At 41.6% G+C, this 19565-nt stretch overlaps 1 protein-coding gene across 1 annotated transcript in view; it reads left to right on the forward strand.

The window, feature by feature from the left end:
* CFAP54 (cilia and flagella associated protein 54) overlaps positions 1-19565 on the forward strand; it is a 347358-nt gene that overhangs the window by 301073 nt on the left and 26720 nt on the right. The window contains exons 66-67 of the mRNA XM_043967706.1: positions 2001-2174; positions 15315-15421. Of these exons, the coding sequence (XP_043823641.1) occupies positions 2001-2174; positions 15315-15421 (281 nt within the window). The remainder of the gene's footprint in view (positions 1-2000; positions 2175-15314; positions 15422-19565) is intronic.

Here is a 19565-nt window from a genome sequence, read left to right on the forward strand (position 1 = left end):
TCTATCCACTGCGCCACCTAGCTGCCCCGAAGGGTATTTTTCAGAAGCTATGGTGGGAAAGGAACTGTTGGACCTCCCCCTCCCTGCCCTTCTCCTAAGGCCATCTCTAGAGATCATCCCAAAGGTCAGATTAACTCTCATTAAAGGGAGGCATTTGCTAAGTGAATCCTTTCCTTCTATTCCAGAGTTTTGATTGGTTGGTTTTTGTTTAGAAGTTTTATTTTGTTGTTTTTGTTTGTTTATTTGTTTGTTTTTGATGGTCAAGATAGCCATCTTTGGGGTCAATCTAGATGCTGTCGATATTGCAGGACACCAGGTCCCATCCTTTTCCCAGCCTGGGAAAATTTCTAAAGTTTCCAGGGGGTAATTGGTCACTGCATCTCCCCTATCCCAGGTTTCTCATTCTACTTCTAAATCCCCACTACGGGGAAAATATTTCAAAGTGCTGACAGCTTAAGGCCACGGAGAAGGTCTGATTGCTTTCTGGAAGAGGCCAAACCAGAGGGAGATTTTTCTGCACACGTTTCTTCTGGGGTCTTTTTTTTTTTTTCCCCAAAAGTGCTAAATTTGGAGCTGTAAAACCTGGCTTTGAACACCAGCTCTGGGCCTTGGTGTCTTCATCTATAAAACGAATAGATTGGATCAGGAGACCGACCGAGGTCCCTTCCAGCTGTAAGTCCATGATCCATTGACCCTAAAGTGCCTCACACTCATGAAATGCCATATAAATATCAGATAAGGCTTGGAGAACTCACTGCAGAGCCTTAAAGTAGGAAAGATTATTTTGGTTATTATTATTACCTGAGAACCAATGCTCTCAGATGAAGCCATTTCTGATGAATGGTAGTTCCCCATGATTCAGACCAGGGGAGAACAATAAGAAGTACCTTCATCCGGGGCAGCTAGGTGACGTAGTGGATAGAGCATCAGCCCTGGAGTCAGGAGGACCTGAGTTCAAATCTGGCCTCAGACACTTAACACTTACTAGCTGTGTGGCCCTGGGCAAGTCACTTAACCCCAACTGCCTCACTAAAAAAAAAAAAAAAAAAAAAAAGAAGTACCTTCATCTGGATTGGATTCAGCAGCCCCTCGGGTCATTTTCAGGACCCCAGGGTCCCTTTGGATCCCACTAAATCTCTGATCCTGGAATTTTCTTTTTGTTTTCTAAGTATGGACAACTTCTCCCCGAGAAGGACTATGACAGTAGATGTTTTGGTAGTTTCCGTATGGTATTCCATGCTGGGAAGCAGCTGATTTGACATTTGGGTGTCCAGTTCTAATACTGTGGTCATTCTGAGCACTGAGACCAGTATCTTGCTAAAAGTTGGATACAAATTCCAGTTCTGTTGCCCATTAGCTCTGTGATCTGAAACTCTCTGAGTCTCCACTTTTTCATTTGTACAATTAGGGGGAGATAAGAGATGATCTCTGGGGTTCTCTTCTATCTCCAAATCTATGATCCTAGGAAGTTTAACATTTTAAAAAGGAAAAAGAATCAAGAACCAAAATCTAGTTAGTTCATTGGCAGTGTGGAAATGGAAGGTATTGACTTCGGACAAATGTCAAAGTCAGTTGTCTTTAAAAAAAAAAAAAGCTCTGGGGCAGCTTAGGTGGTGCAGTGGATAGAGCACCGGCCCTGGATTCAGGAGGACCTGAGTTCAAATCCAGCCTCAGACACTTGACACTTACTAGCTGTGTGACCCTGGGCAAGTCACTTAAGTCCCATTGCCCTGAAAAAAAAAAAAAGCATAGATTGGAATTTCAATGAAGCTTCCTTTATCCATATTAGACTTGTTAGCATATGATACTTAGGGGATGATTGAGGATGCAGGAGAGGTGGTACAGAAGTTACTCCTACAAAAACCATAGCACTGGGAGACAAACCAACACATAACAAATCTAATTGTTTTTAAATATTGGGGTGGGGAGGAGGAGAGGAGGGATGGCTGCGAGGGTGAGAAAAAGGAACAAGAAACTCAAATTGATCCCTTTTCCTTCAGCAAGGCGGTCAGGAAATGTCTGTGATAATAGAAAAATTTGCAGCCTCTAAGATCGTCCCATCCACTCCTCCAGATCTTGCAACAGATTTTGCTGTGTATTCTGCAAGCAAAATGCTTTGTTTCCAGTGGTACCTACCCCCTCTAGAAAAACCTCCAAAGGATACAGAACCTATGGTAAGATAATACAATTACACAAAACTTTGGTTTTTGTTTTTTTGAACACACAATCTCTTAAAGAAAATGACTTTTAAAGTTACAATTTTCTTAAAGAATGTGAGCCTATTAAATCTTTTCTTCAGAAGGGGTGGGGAGTGGGAAGAGGCAGTCAGAATAAGTGACTTGTCCAGAGTCACACAACTAGTAAGTGTCTGAGGCCAAATTTGAACTCAGGTCTGCCTGACTTCAGGGCCAGTGCTCTATCCACTGCACCACCTATTAAACCTTTTGCAGCATTATACAGGGTGGCTCTGAAGTCTTCCTACAGTTCTAAGCTACTGTGTCAAGATAATGGAATGTGGTAGATAAGGGGATTTAGTAGATACTCAAAGCCCACCTGGGATTAATCTAAACAGATTGAAGTCAATGAGAGTGATTGACTGCTGACTCCAGTTAACTAGATTGTAAGCACATCTGGCTGGTACTTAAGGGTACTTAATAAGGTATTGTTCTCAGAAGCTAAAAACTTTGAACTTTGCATTGAGACCACCTTCAGGTCCAGTGAACCAATGAATTTGAATGATGCTAGCCAATCAGCTTGAAGAACCTCCCATTGCTGGGAGGAGAACATGAAGGAGGAAGTTGATGCTGGCAGAGGATTTCTTCCTCTTTTGGTTGAGACATCAGTTTGGTGGCAGGACTACAAGAGGGAGGTTTAGGAAGGCTAGGATTTCCATGCTATAAGAAATCTGTTCTCAATCTTTCTCTTTACTATCTTATATCTTTTAATAAACAATTAAAAAGCCTAAACTAATTTATCCATGATTTTAGCCGGTTTCCCACCCAAACTGGGGGTGGGGGACAGATTAAAACCTACATTTAGAATTTTAAATTACACAATACCAAAGCCTATACTTCAGAAACAGGATTTAAATTGAAAATAAAGCTATCATTAAATCAGTGGATTAGAAGGATTCATTTTTTTTCTTTAAGACTTCATTTATTATTTTCTTTGTTTCTTTTGGAAATTGGGTTTTTACAATGCATACTCTTTATTTCTTATATTGGGTTTTGTTTTGTTTTGTTTTTTTAGTGTGGCAATTGGGGTTAAGTGACTTGCCCAGGGTCACACAGCTAGCAAGTGTTAAGTGTCTGATGCTGGATTTGAACCCAGGTACTCCTGACTCCAGGGCCGGTGCTCTATCCACTGCACCACCTAGCTGCCCCTCCTATATTGTTAATCTGGACATTTTCTATTTTCATATTCATCACATTTATAACATCCATTTCACTTAGGTTTCCAGTTTCTTTGGCATATACTTAGGCACAATAGTTTCTAATGCATTCCTTTATTTCCTCTTTATTCTTTGTGAATTCCTTCTCTTTTTTTTTTTTTTTTGATTTTGGTAATTTGGTTGTCCTTTGGGAAGAGGGCAGGAGATTGGAGAGATCAAATTAATCAGTCAGGGGGTGGCTAGGTGATGCAGTGGATAAAGTACCGACCCTGGATTCAGGAGGACCTGAGTTTAAATCTGGCCTCAGACACTTAACACTTACTAGCTGTGTGACCCTGGGCAAGTCACTTAACCCCCATTGCCCTGCCCCCCCCAAATCAGTCATTCAGTAAACATTTATAAAGGTCTTACTATGTGCTAGATGCTGTACCAAGCTTTAGCGACCTAAATAAAGGCAAAAAAACAAGGTCCCTTCCCTCAAGGAGCTCATACTCTACTGTAGGAGACCACATGCAAATAATTATGTACAAACAAAAGATATTCAGGATAAACTGGAGACTCACAACTGAAGGAAGGCACTAGCATTGTTGGAGATCAGGAAAGGCTTCCTGGAGAAAGCTGGGACTTGAAGGAAGCCAGGGAAGCCAAGAGGCATCAATGAGGAGGGAGATCATTCATTCCAAGTGTTAAGGGCTAAAATTCTAGCTAAACTGTCTAAAATATCCAATGAGTGGTCACCAATAAATTATAAGCTTTAGCAAGAGTTAGACTTTTAAGCGTTTATTAAGGAGAATAAGAATTTGGTAAAGAGAGAGAGAAAGGCCTATCTATTAAAGGGAGAGCGCATTTCTAGCTCCACTCTCCATCAGAGTCCAGAGGAAAGAGCACGAGACTGAGCGCCAGTCTCTTCCTTCCTCCTCCCACTACCCAACGTCACTTCCTCACACCAAAGAAAAGACTCCTGGTCTTGCCCTCAAAGACCTTCGCTTCATGGGCGGAACTCTTCTACAGTAAGTCTCCAGCAGGTGGCATCATTCCAATCGTTACACAAGGCATTGGAGACAGCCACTACAAATGCCCAGAGTCAAGGGCTGATTGTGCATTTTATTAGTCATTGCAAAAAACAAAAACAAAAACAAATCAACTCAGTTTTATTTATCTCAATAGGCATTTTATTTTTATTCTTGTTTATCTTTTCTTTGATTTTTAGAAATATATACATATGTTTATTTGGTTGATTTTCTAGATTTTTTTTACTTGTATGTTCAATTCATTGATCTTTTGCAGGAAGCTTTTTTTTTTTTTTGCTTTGTCATATATCGGATTACAATTTGTTTTCCTTTCCTTTCTCACTGTCTTATGCAATTCTAATTGAGGTTCCTTGATATGGTATCTTTCTCTTCTCAACCACTTGCTATATTTTAAATTTTTTGCAAAATTTTTTATTTGACCTGGGAGTTATGGTACCAATCACACTCGTGTGTCATATTATCTAGGATTTCTTTCTGCAGATGACCTGTGAATTCTTTCTGTTTGTATTTTTTGGACTGGTTTCAATGCTTCTAGGAAATTTTCTTGTATGACTTCTTATCATATGTTAATTAGTTTTTTCTTAGAAACTGGTGATTTGTCAGATTATTTCTCCATACAGCTTTTCCATTTCATTTGTTTGTTTGATAGTCAACATGTCATATGCTCCTGCCATTTTTCTCAATTTTGATTTTTGTCCTAATATTTCTTAAATGTATAATTAAATTTTTGAATTTCATTTCCTCCATTCTTATTTAGGTTGTCCACTGATTTGCTAAGTTAACCCAGCTTCTGCTCTAAACTGACTATTCTACCACTTTTATATAACAATAGTAATGATGATGATGATAACTTTTTTATAGCTCTTACTATGTGCTGAATGCTTTATAATGTTTTTCTCAAGAACCCTGGGAGGTAGGTAGTATTATTATCCCTGTTTTACAGTTGAGGAATCTAAGACAAACAGAGGTTAAGTACTTGCCCAGGGTCACATAGCTAAGACCACATTTGAACTCAGGTCTTCCTCACTCCAGGCTCCAACACTCTATCCACTAAGCCACCTAACTACCTAACTATTCTCCTTTGATTCTTTTATTAGTTTTTCCAATCACCCTCATAGTTAAAATGGCCATTATATTCTCATTTTTGGAATTTTAGTTATAGGTATAGAATTTGCTCCTGTTCTGACATTTTACATTGGAATTATCTTTCCCCATAGTATTTTTTCATAGTATCATGAGGTATTTTGTTGTTGTTTATTTCAAAAGATCATACATTTAGTGGTGGAGGGGAACAGTGAGGCAGATGTTTCATAGTCTGGTCCAAATGCCTCATGTTATAGATGAGGAAATTGAGGCTCAGGAAACTTAAGTGAACTTTGAGATAGATGTGAGATATAAATCCAGGTACTCTGATTCTAGATGTGACATTTTCTACTATATCATTCTGCCTCCCGGAATGTCGGTCATTGTTTTTGGTTTGCAGAATGCTTTATTTGATCTTGAAGCCTTGGAACTTGGCAACTACATTTCTGGGTGAATTAAAATTTGGGCTTTCCTCAGATAGCATTCTATGGACTTAAAAAATTAGTTTACTCTCTCTAATACTTCTGGGAATTTGTTCACATGCTTTCCTGAAATATAATATTCGGGTTCTTTGTTTCATCATGGCTTTCTCTAAGTAATACTCAGATCAGATATCTGAGCTCTATTTTTTTCAGTTAGTTACTCTGATTTATAGAGACCTCTCAAGTGTTCTTCCATTATTTTAATTTTGATCTTGAACTGATGTTTGTTGTTTCATTTCTACATTTTTGTGTTTCATCTGTCATTCGATTTTTTTCAAAAAGGCCCTTAAAATTTTTTCCCACCATCTTACCTAAGTAGTCTATTTGTGTTTGTCTTTTTGCATATTTCCTTAAGAACTCTAGTTTCTCCTCTTATATCATCTTTTATTGTGCTTCTCAACCATTCTTGAGCCCTTTGTGGTTATTCCATTTTCATGTTGTGGTTCTAGTTGTTATTATTATAATATTTCTCCTCAACTTTTTTACCCCATTGTATCTATTCATCTTATGAGGGAGTCTTTTTTGCTTACTCATTATTAATTTGAATGAAGGATTAATAGCTAGAAGAGATAATAGCTTAATTTAATACCAATACGGTATAGCAGAAAGGACAGTACAATGGAAAGAACACTGGACCTACAGTTCTGAAACCTGGACTTCAGTACTTGCTTTGCCACAGTTAGCTTTGTGACCCTGGGCAAGTCACCTACCTGTGCTGTCCACAATGTCTTCACCTGAAAAATTAGGAGTTTAGATCAGGTCTTCTCCAAGGTCCTTTCTATCTCTGAATCCTCTGTGGAAAGCATTTTGCAAACCTTGAAAGGAAATGTAAAATGTAATTGTTGTGGTTTTCCCATGTCATGTTAAGTGTGATTGGGTTTGTTAGAGCGCCTCTTAATTTCCCCAAATTAATCAGGGCCTAAGAAAATGGAGGACAAGATTTAGAAGTGACATCTGGGGATTGTAGAAGGGGAATGGGAATGGGAGGGAAGGCAAAAGGAGTACCTAGATATAGGAGAGTAAAAGGGCCCTTGTGTATATTTATTCAGTCTCTCTATTAATTTTTTTCTGTATTCTGCTTCTTGTGATAATTTCTTTCCTTACCTATATTTTCTATCAGTTCTTATTTTATTTTATTTGTACATTGATTTCTATTTTGAAGCCCTGAAGGGGAGCCAGACTTAAACATGACCGTGCACATAGTACATGTCCTTGTATTCCCTCCACCCCCAAATATTTTTTCCACATATACTATTTGTTATCTAGCTACATGTCCCCCATCCCACAAATGTTTAGGGTTTTGTTTTGTTTTGTTTTTTGCAGGGCAGTGAGGGTTAAATGACTTGCCCAGGGTCACACAGCTAGTAAGTGTCAAGTGTCTGAGTCCAGATTTGAACTCAGGTCCTTCTGAATCCAGGGCTGGTGCCTTATCCACTGTGCCACCTAGCTGCCCCTAGGGTTTTTTAAAAACCAAATGTAGAAAATATTTATCTCTATTAAATTTCATTTCATTAGTCTTGGTTACACTGTTCTGACCTAATGAAATATTTTTGGATCACAGTTCTGTCACTCTAGTTGTTTGCTTTTCCTTTAGCTTTGATCAGTATGACCATCTATGCCTACCCCTAAGCCAGTGGTAAAATTGTTGAAGCAGAACAGGTCTAGAGACCCATGCTTGGGGCACTCTACTCTCTCCAGGCTGACATTTAACCATGAATCACTGCTCTTGTGGTTCCATCATTCAGCCAGTCACATCACAGCAGGTTTTATTGATTTATTAGATTGAATTTACATCTTTTCTCTAATAGCTCTGGCTGGGAACTGAGATTTAGTGAGGCATACTCACAGGAAAGGGACAGGGGAGGATGAAGTTGGAGTCCTAAGTGTTCCCATCTTATTTCCTAGGCTTTCAAGTAGAAAATCCCCAAAGTAGCTATGACTCAGGCACTAGTCAATGAGAATTTTCAGAAGAAAAGACTCAAGGGAGAGTGATTACTGTCTTACATATGGAGGAGAAACTGGATTTGTTCTGCATTGATTCAGAAGACAGAATTAGGAGGAAAAGGTGGAAAAGGAAAAGAGACATATTTAAACTTGATGTCAGGAAAAGCTTCTTAATCATTTGAATTGTCTGAAAGTGGAATGGGTTTTCTGAGGATTGTTTCACTTTTGTCTCTGTATTCCCAGCACCAAGCAAAGGACCTGGTACATAGTAGCAACTTAATGAATGCTGATTGATGGATTAGTCAATTGATTGCTTGAGGAAGTGGGTTCCTTCTCCTTTTAGATCTTTATGCAAAAGATGGCTGTGTTGTAGAGAGACTTCTTGGCTGCCAGTTCTCTTCAAACTCTGAAATTTTTTGGCTCTGTGGATGAAGCCTCTCCGTTAACCTCCAGGGCTACTTGGCTCAACTAATTTGGCAAAAAATGCCTTTTGCAGAATAGACAGATAAATGAAGCCCTGTTTTCCTAGGCATAAACCAGGAGAGGCTCATCCCAGGTCAGTAGCTGAAGCCCCTATGCAGGGTATGTGAATTCAAACATGGAGGGAATAAAAGTAGAACATCAGATGACCATGAGAAAGACTTGGCCAGCTATTAGAGTCCTGAAAAGAACACATGGCCATTTGGTATTCAATTCACTCACATTAGAGATAGCCCAGGATGACAGACTAGAAATAAAACTAGTACCATGGCCAGTGGCCAAGAGCCCTCTCACTGGTTGTGAATGATTCTCCTACCTTTAATCAGCACCATGTATGTGGTAATTGGATGTTATGGGGAAAATTGCTGGGGGTTTGGGGTAGGGGTTCTTAGGAACTCCTCTTTAAAGAATTACATCTTCTTGCACACAAATCCAATTAGAATAAAATAATAGTTTATTTAGGTGTTAGGGAAAGGAAACCAAGGGAGAAATCCTTGAACTTCTCATGGGGAGAAGGCCTGGCACGGCACAGAGGCATGGCTCTCTGAGATACCTTTCTCCCTGAGCAGGAGACAGGCAGATACTTTTATAGAGGACCAATGGTGGTGGTCCCATGGGTTTGATCATCTAACTGTGGAAAGTTCCCTTATTGGGGGAAGACCATCACCCACTGGTGGTGGCTGGGGGAAGTTGGGTGAGGAGCGGCTCCAGATCTCTCAAGCCATCTCTCTCCCCCTCATGCCACAAAGGCAGCAGCCACACCTCATATTATCTCCCCGAGGCATGGGGGGGGGGGAGACTGGAATGAAGGGTGGTGGTCCTGGAGCTAACTCAGTCCTGATCCAGTGCCACTTATCTCTTTAGAGGTATGTCTGTCCTTTGATTTAGTTTCTCAAGGAGAAGGTTCTTTGATTTACCACCAGAAAACCTCTGAGGTACCCCAGCCCATTCAAATGAGGTACCCAGGCTCATAACATTGGACATGGCTATAGTGCTAGGAATATTTCAAGTACTGACTGAGAAAAGTCAGGTAGACAAAGATAGAAGGAGGATTCTATAGATGGAGGTAGGTGGAAAACCAGAAGGAAGGGAGGATGTCCCAGAAACTGAGGGAGGAGAACATTTCAGGTGATTAGTGGTTCAGGGTGGGTTTGGAAGGAAGTCTCCAAGAGGACTCTTCCTGGGATCTGTTTGGTCCTTTGTTTTTTCACATTTTTATCAGTGATTTGGATAAAGGCATAGATGGCAGACTTTTCAACTGTTCAATGGACATAAAATTGGGGGGAATAATTGACATACAGGATGACAGAGTTAGGTACCACAAACTTCTTGACAACTCAGAACTGAGCACCCGGAAGATGCAATCCAGTAGAGACAAAGGTAAACACTTGGGTACCAAAGCATCCCTTTCACAATCATGGGATGAGTGAGGCATGGTTAGAAAGCAATTTCTCTGAACGCGATCTGGGGATTTTAGCAAAGTGGAAGCCCAGTACGAGTGAGTGTTTCTGATGTGGTGGCCTAAGATCTACAATCAGAGATCCAGTGCTTCCAGTAATGAAGCTCCTCCTGGCCAGGCCTCCTCTGGGGAATTGTGCTCAGTTGTAGGTGTTTAAGGACATTCGTAAGTTATAGAGCAGAGCTGTGTACCATAAGTGTCCCCTGAACCAGATCTAAATATTAAATATTAAAGAAAACAAATGAAACAATTGAGTTCAGTCACATCCAACTTTTGGTGACCCCATTTGGGGTTTTCTTGGTAAAGATACTGAAGTGGTTTCGTATTTACTTCTCCAGAAACTACAGTACAACATAGATAATGTTAATTTGTGGTTTTCAAAAGTCAGTAAAGTGGCAGTTTCTATTTGAGTTGACACGACTGCAATAGAGGATCCAGAGGAGAGCATTTAGGATGGGGAAGAGTCTTGAGCATACAAGGATTTATTAAAAGGACTGGGTATGTTTAACCTGGCGAAGAACAAGATGTGGATGGAGATGGGTGGGGCTGGTAGTGGAGACATAATGGCTGTCTTCTGGTATATGAAGGTAGGAGGATTAGACTGGTTTGGTTTGATCCCACAAGGCAGAATGGGAAGCAATTGGGAATATATATATATATATATTTTTTTGCAGGGCCATGGGGGTTAAGTGACTTGCCCAGGGTCACACAGCTAGTAAGTGTCAAGTGTCTGAGGCTGGATTTGAACCCAGGTACTCCTGAATCCAGGGCCAGTGCTTTATCCACTGAGCCACCCAGCTGGCCCCGGGAATAATTTTTAAAAGGCAAATCTAGGCTTAAGGATCAGAGCTATCAAAAAGAAAGTGGAATGAGCTTCCTCAGGCAGTGGTAGGTTCCCCTTCACTGGAAGCCTTCAGGAAGAGATTGAGATTGTATTGGAAAGCCCCAAGAGTTCCTTTCCTTTTATCAATTCATGGAATTGAACCAGTGCTAGGATGAGACCAGGTCAGTGAATAACTGGGAAATGTCCCCTGCCCATGTTGTTGGACAAGTCAGCCCAAGGGCTTCTACCTGCCTCTCTTTCCTGCCTCACCCTTATTTTGGGAATTTGTTTTAGGCAGGTGGCTACGTTCTTTGCTCCAAGCAGGATTCTCTCCCGCTTCTTGACCTATTTGAGCTAAGAACTCTAGCTAGGGGTGGAGCTGGGGGCGTGTTCTTATATAGGATCTTCTCTGTGTTTGTTACTCTCAGAATGAAAATCTCTTTCCCCCAACCATGCCTATAACTTAATGGCTTGGAAGAGTCACCTGGGAGCACCCAGGATCACATAGTCAGAGGTAGGGCTTGAACCTAGATCTTCCTGGCTCCAAGGCCAGTTGTCTCTGGGCAATAGCAAGGGCTCCCAAATTTGCGCATAAATATTACCCCCAGGGTAGGGGTTCTTCTCTTAGACTCCACGAACTTGTTTTTTAAAAATATTTTTATTTTCATAACTGTACTTCAGCATAATTTGTTTTCTTTGTAATCCCATGTATTTTATTTTGTACATCTAGAGGCATTAGTTTGAGAAAAGGTTATGAATCTCTGCCCTACAGGGTATGAGAAGCTTCTTAATAGGGTATTGAGACATTTAATGTAATTGTACATCTATAACCCATATCAGATAACTTGCTGTCTTGGGGAGGAGGGAGGGAGAGGAGGAAGGGAGAAAAATTTGAAACTAGAAATCTTAAAAAAACAGAACAAAAAACAAACGTTGAAAACTATCTCTAAATGTAACTAGAAAATAATAAAATATCTATATGGAAAAAAGGGCATTGAGAGGGGCTGCTAGGTGGTACACTAGCCCTGGATTCAAGAGGACCTGAGTTCAAATCCGACCTCAGACACTTGACACTTACTAGCTGTGTGACCCTGGGCAAGTCACTTAACCCTCATTGGCCCTGCAAAAATAAAAGGGGGGAGAGGTGTTGAGGAATATTTGTTAATTAACTATATTATCCTTAAATCAACTACTCTCTTTATGTGATTATTCCTTGTGTGCATGCCTATACATGGTAAATTCTAGAATTTCTTTCCTTTCATATTGAAGAGGGGGTATGGGAAGGTTTTCTGGAAGCCACCAGGTGTGAGGGCTGAAAAAGTTTGGGAACCTTTACTCCATGTAATAAGGGTCTTGCACATGAATAAATGTGAAATGGATGAATATTTGTAGAGAATATATTCTTAGTTCGCGGATCCCATAGCAAACAGACAAATCACTACCATAGGCAAGCAGTCCTGATGATAATAGACTTGAAGTCCCCTCTCAGGTCATGAGACAAATGAATGGAGAACCTTGCCCAGAGTGCTCCGCTGGCATTAAGACTCATTATAATAAATAACACACACAGATGCAGCCCGTTAAAGTTTGCAAACAAATTATCTCATCTGCATTCGCTGACACCCATAAGTTGAGGGAATTGAAGTGACATTTCGGGCGGGCTTTGGGTAATACTGAGATCGAGAGCTGGGTTAGGCTTAAAAACAGGGTGGAGGAGGGGCCTGAGGAATGTGCCTGCTCGGCCCTTCGAGCTGCTCCTCTCCACATGATGCTGGTGCAGGTGCACAGGGACCTCCTGCTTCAATAGCCCTTTGATTGCTGCCTCCTGGAAAAGGGAGGGAGAGAACTCCCTCTGGCTATTTCCCATAAAGCTTTGCTCTGGGGTCCTGCTCTTTTCCAGCTGTCTTGTCAGTCAGGGTACCCTGCTTCTTCCACTCTGGATGAACCCACTCCTCTACTTCCCAGCCCCTGTGGGCTGTGCCCTCTAGCTGTGCTTCTGGTGGCTTCTGCAGGCTGCATGTCCCCTACAGCCCATGGATGATACTGCTCCTGGGAAGCCAAGAATCCTATAAACTGGCTTTGGTTTGGGGTTTTTTTGTTTTGTTTTGGTTTTTTTGAGCACTCACTGTCTCTCCCATTGGTCCCTTTTGTGCTGCCTTCTCCTGTTAACCCTCAACCCTCAGAACTGGTTGCTACTGCAAGTTCAGTAATATTTCTAGTCTTGCCCCCGCAAGGATGATAAACAAGTCAGCCTTTTAAACTAAGACTCCCAGGAATGTTTGAAGATAACCCACTTTTCCTGATGTTTTCTACTCTCTCAATCCCAAATTCCTACAGGTAGGGATTGGCCTTGTAAATTCATTAATGTAAAGGAATCCCAAGTGAATAAACTCCTGCTAACAATGTAGGTTGGCACCTTTGCTTCAACTTTCAGTCATAGAGAGTTGGCTAGATTAGAGGTTAAGTGACTTGTCTAAGTCTCTCCCATCCTTAAATAACCCTCTGTTCCCTGGCCAACCCCTCAAGTAATCAAGCAGGCAATGCCCCTACACCCATCCAACCTCTATCTCTCCTGCTTTTCATAGCTAAACCCTTAGGAAAGGCTGTCTTCTCTTGTCCCCTTCTCCTACTCCTCCATCTTTTGCAACCCCTCCAAAATGACTTCCATAGCTGATGTCCTTTTCTTTCTTTAGTCCTCTTCTTGACCCTCTTCTCCTGAATGTTCCAGAGATGTCTGTGACATTGATCTCTCTTACTTCTGCTCCTGCCCTCCTGCCTCATCCGTATCATGCCACTGAACTGGGGGTGTTCCCCAAGGCTCTGTCCTTTCTCCTCTCTCTCTCCATGAACTTCTATCAGATCTCGTGGATTGAATTACTATCTCTCTGCAGATGAAACAGTAACCTCCTGAGCTCCACAGTGCACCACTCATCACCAGCTGGATATTTCCAACTAGGAATCCAGAAGGTATCTCAAAATTAACACATTCTCTTGCCCCAAACTCAACCCTCTTTCTCAGCTTCCCTATTTCTGTCAAGGGCATCATCATTCCCATGGTCCCCCAGGTTTTCAACCTCAGACTCATCATCTACTCTCCATTCTTCACTCCACATATCTAATCATCACCTCCACCACCTCCCTAGCACCCATCCCCCTTTCTCTGCTCCCTTGGCCAGTGCCCCAGTTCAGTCCCTCATCGAGTCTCTCCCCTCTTTGGTCCCTTCTCACAGCCACCAAATGGATGTTCCTGAAGCACAGGGCTGCTACCCATGTCGCTTGCTTCATTTATTGTCCATCAGTTCTGGTGGAGGCCTGTTTTACACTAGTGCCAAATGCAAACTCCTCTTTGGTATTGAAAGCCCTTCACCACTTGGCTCAGACTTGTCTTTCCAGCCTTGTTATGTATTATTCTACTTCACACACTCTAGGGTCTAGTGATTAGATTGGTTCCTCTGATGGACTGTAAGCTCCTCAGGGGCAGGGACAGCTTTGCTTTTGTCTTTGAATCTCCAGCCCCTAGCACTGAGCTGGTCATACAGTAAGTGCTTAATAAATGTTTGTTGTTTGATTAAAGCTAGGTGGCGCAGTGGATAAAGCACTGGCCCTGGATTCAGGAGGACCTGAGTTCAAATGAGGCCTCAGGCACTTGACACTAGCTGTGTGACCCTGGGCAAGTCACTTAAATCTCATTGCACCACTCCCCGCCCCCCCAAAAAATGTTGTCTGTGTCACTCACAGTATCAGTTCTAGCCCAGAGCCAACCAGTATGTGTCAGAGACAGGATTTGAACCCTAGCTGTGAAATCTAGCCCCCTGGCCACCATACCACGCTGCCTTTTATGATCACATTAACATAATTAAATACTGAATTGCCTGGTTTAAGCTACAAATGCACCAGAATTTCAAGGTAGGAGGAGGTTAGTGAGGCTTTACAATATTTTACTTCATAGCAAAGTGGAGAAAAGAGCTCATATTTTTCAGTGCCATCCAATTGAAAAAGAGAAAGGAGAAAAGCATTGCTTTTCTTTTTTAAATTTTCTTTTATTTTAATTTTATTAATTATTAATCAATCGATTATTGATTTATTTTATTTTATTTTTCCCAATTACATGTCGAAATTTTTTTTGAGCTCCAAATTGTCCTCCCTCCCTTTCCCTCCCTCCTCCTGAGGCCAGCAAGCAATTTTATTTTATTTTATTTTATTTTATTTTATTTTATTTTATTTTTTAGTGAGGCAATTGGGGTCAAGTGACTTTCCCAGGGTCACACAGCTAGTAAGTGTCAAGCGTCTGAGGCGGGATTTGAACTCAGGTACTCCTGACTCCAGGGCCAGTGCTCTATGCACTCTGCCACCTAGCTGCCCCCAGCAAGCAATTTGATATAGGTTATACATTACAGTCACATTAAACATTTTCACATTAGTCATGTTATAAGAGAAGAATCAGAACAAAAGGGGAAAAAAGCCCAAGAAAGAATAAACAAGAACAATAACCAAAAAAAGCAACCACAAAAGTGAAAATAGTAAAGTATTGTTTTTTGAAGATGAACATGGTACTGCTATGGAAACCTGGGGGGCAGAGGGTGCCTTTGGTGGGATGTTTATGTGCCTTTTAATCTTCCAGATCATGTTGCTGTACGCCTATAACACCAGACCTGCCAAGATTAGCGATGCCCTTGATTTCAATCCCAGCTCTATTTTTTCTGGATATTTCTGGGTTCCTCTGAACAAGTAAGTAAATCAGGCTTGCCTATGAAGTTGTAACATTCTGATGATGTCTTTGTTGTGAGGCAATCGGGGTTAAGTGACTTGCCCAGGGTCACACAGCTAGTAAGTCAGATGTTGTCTTGATGATCTTTTTAGGCAGATAGGGTTGCTTTAGGTAAAGCCTTGTTGAAAGCACTTCAAAAAAAAAAAATAGACCTAAAGAAAAGAGAGTGAAGAGAATTCTTATGGAGTAGAATGTTAAATTGGAAGCGACCTTAGGGTTTCCGCAGTGAGACATTTATAGTTGAAGAAGCAGAGGCCCATAGATGTAAATATATATGACTTGCTCCAGACCAGAAAACTAATAAATGACAGGTTTCTGGACCCTATGAACAGTCTCTTTCCATGACACCTCGGGAAGCAGCAAACTGCACATCAGAGCTCAATTTTTTTGTTTTGTTGATTGACTAGACTTAAGAAAGTGACAGGGAAAAGGTTAACAAAGCACATTCAATTTTCAAATGTACAGTGCACATCCCTGTGCACATCTTGCCCCTCCTCTCCATCCCCATAGTCATCTCCTCTGGCCTGGAAGACTGCAGTACCCTCCTAATTGATCCCCCTGCCTCAAGGCAGTCTCTCTACTTTGCAGTCCAGCCACCACACAGCTGCCAACGTGATTTTCCTTAATTGCACGTCTGGCCTTCCTCATTCCCCTATTCGATGAACTCCAGCGACTCTTGCTTCTAGGATCAAATGTTATTTCATCTTTAACTTTTTACGTTTTGTGTGTAAGTTTCATCATGTATATAATTATTAGTAATTGAGTTCAATTGAATAAGCGAGTGTCCACATAGTGTGTGTGTGTGTGGGGGGGTGCTCAGAATTGTTTTTTACTGAAGGAGTAAGGGATTTAAAGAGTTAGAGACCACTGGGCTAGAGAATCACATCAAAACTTGTAGATCTGTACTGTCTCTTCCTGCCTCTAAGCCTCTCTCTCCCTACATAAAACCTTTGCTCATCATTGCCTCTGACTCTTGACTCATTTTATACTCTCTGGCTTCCCATGCCCTTTATCCATCCGATTCCTCCTCGTCCTTTATAATTGGAGGGATCCTTTCCTGACCCCTCCAATTGGTGTAACACTTTGTTGCTGTGGATTTTGAGGACTTCTCCCCAGATACTCTGAGGCCAAGGAAACAGAACCATAGGATTCCTTCTTTACCTCTCTCCTTATTGGCTATGGCAAGATGAACAAGATTGATTCTGTTTTTATTTGTATTTATTTATTTGTTTGTTTGCGGGGCAGTAAGGGTCAAGTGACTTGCCCAGGGTCACACAGCTAGTAAGTGTCAAGTAACTGAGGCCGAATTTGAACTCAGGTCCTCCTGAATCTAGGGCTGGTATTTTATTTACTGCACCACTTAGTGACTCTGAGATATCTTTTCAATACAGGGACTTTTCATAAGACTAACTATAGGGAGAAGGGCAGCTAGGTGGCACAGTGGATAAAGCACCAGCCATGGATTCAGGAGGACCTGAGTTGAAATCCAGCCTCAGACACTTGACACTTACTAGCTGTGTGACCCTGGGCAAGTCACTTGACCCTCATTGTCCCCCCCCCCAAAAAAAAAGTCTAACTATAGGGAAATGAGTTTTTTACAGGAACAAAACTGGCCTTAGCAAGTCCTATGACCCTCAAGGTTTACACACTACTCCCACTTCTCTCCTGACACAGAATGAGACTAACTGGCTGTGTTTTTAGGTAAGCCTTAAAAGCCATAAAACCCAGTCTGTACCCTAAGATCTTTAAGTCAGAAGGGTCTTCCTTTAGTACCCTAAATGAACTTCTTTTTCTTTCAGTCTTGCTAGTCACTTTTTTTACACCCTCACCCCCTCACCCCAGTCTTACAGACCTCATGATGGGAGAGATTCTTCTGGGGTCCTCATGGAACCCAGGTTGGAAAACCCCTACTATCTTGCCTAAATGTAGCTCTACTGGGACACTTTCTCATATACTAAGATTGTAATTTACATGTTTTGTAGATAGCTTGTCTCTTGGGGTTATTATAAGTCTTTCATGGGCAGGGACTATACACAATAATTTTAACATGGAAAGACAATGTGGGGGGTGGCTAGGTGATGCAATGGATAAAGCACTGGCCCTGGATTCAGGAGGACCTGAGTTCAAATCTGATCTCAGACACTTGACACTTACTAGTTGTGTGACCCTGGGCAAGTCACTTAACCCCCATTGCCCTGAAAAAAAAAAAGACAATGTGGTCTAAGGGGTAGGATGCTGGATTAAAATGATTATGATGGGGGGCAGCTAGGTGGCGCAGTGGATAGAGCACCGGCCCTGGAGTCAGGAGGACCTGAGTTCAAATCTGGCCTCAGACACTTAACACTTACTAGCTGTGTGACCCTGGGCAAGTCAGTTAACCCCAATTGCCTCACTAAAAACAAAATAGTATCAAAAAATGATGATGATGATGATGATACCTATAGCATCAAAGCAATTTAAGGTTTGTAAAGCACTTTTCAAATATTTCATTTCATCCTCACAACAAGCCTGGGAAGACTTATGATCTGGTCCTAACTATTAGTGTTCTGGTCTTAGCTATGAAGAGACTGACTCTTTTTGATTCCCAGCTGAGGCAATAGTTGGTGCAGTAGATAAAGTGGTAGTCTTGGAGACAGAAAGAGCTGAGTTCAAATCCTGGAATATTTATTAACTCTGTGACCATGGACAAGTCATTTAATCACTCGCAGCCTCATTGTCCTCATCTATAAAATGGGGATAATAATAAAACCTTCATGGGTCAGCTAGGTGGCGCTGCAGTGGATAAAGCACTGGTCCTGGATTCAGGAGGACCTGAGTTCAAATCCGGCCTCAGACACTTGACACTTACTAGCTGTGTGACCCTGGGCAAGTCACTTAACCCTCATTCCCCCCCCCCCAAAAAAAGAAGATAATAAGACCCTCAAAGGATTGTCATGAGGAAAAAAGGAGGTAGCTTGTATGAGGTATAGAGCAAAAGTGGAGCTTCACTAACCCCAAAGCTCTAGTTCATTGCTAGATGTTGTTGTTGTTGTTGCTACTATAAGAGTCTGATAAGGACTTGGAAGTGAGAGCCCTTTGAAAACAGCAAATGAGCTGTCTCCGCTGCGTCACATTTCCCATTCTTTGTTTCTTCCCTAGTGCCCAGCGTAGTGTCTTGCACACCACGAACACCCAAGAATTGGCTCTTGGATTAAAATTTAAATTCCCTAAATTATGAAGTTTCCCCTTCCTTCCTTCCCCGAGGAGCTGTCTTCCTGCTCTGTGGTTCTCATTTTGAAGGACTCTTCAACATAGACCTCAAACGTAATAAAACAAAGGCTAGGGGCAGCTAGGTGGTGCAGTGGATAGAGCACCAGCCCTGGAGTCAGGAGTACCTGAGTTCAAATCTAGCCTCAGATGCTTAACACTTACTAGCTGTGTGACCATGGGCAAGTCACTTAACCCCAATTGCCTCACTAAAAAAAAAAAAAAAAAGAACAACAACAAAAAAAAAGAATGGCAGTTGTTATACTATGCTGAGGATGCAGCTGAAGACATATGGGATGTGCTTCTACCTTTCTCTGCCTGATTTTGCTACCATTTCTTTTCATTGTTTCTTTTCTCCTGGTCTTCTGCCTACTCCTTCCTTATTTCTTGGGCTCTGTCTGTATATAACTTATGCATTTCATGGACATTACCAGTCAAGTAGAGTCTTTCTTTTCCAAAATGGGGTATGATTTTGGACTCTCTTATACTTCTGAACTCCTTTTTTGGTTTTTTGTTTCTTTTGTTTTGGTTTGGTTTGGTTTTACTTTGGGGGGGACACCATGAGGGTTAAGTGACTTGCCCAGGATCATACAGTTAGTAAGTGTCAAGTGTCTGAGGGCAGATTTGAACTCAGGTCCTCCTGAACTCAGGACCGGTGCTTTATCCACTGCACCACTTAGCTGCTCCCTTCTGAACTCCTTTTGCTGAGATTCCAAGCTTCTTCCTCCCCACCATCACCCCCTCTCTCACTCATTTGTCTCCTCCCCCTTATTCCCCGATTTACTTTCATGTCCAGCACTAATATGGATGTTTGAGGATTCCAAAGACCTAGCCAAATTCTGTTTAAATGATCTGTTA

This window comes from Dromiciops gliroides, chromosome 5, assembly GCF_019393635.1.
Source record: "Dromiciops gliroides isolate mDroGli1 chromosome 5, mDroGli1.pri, whole genome shotgun sequence".
Classification (NCBI taxonomy): Eukaryota; Metazoa; Chordata; class Mammalia; order Microbiotheria; family Microbiotheriidae; genus Dromiciops; species Dromiciops gliroides.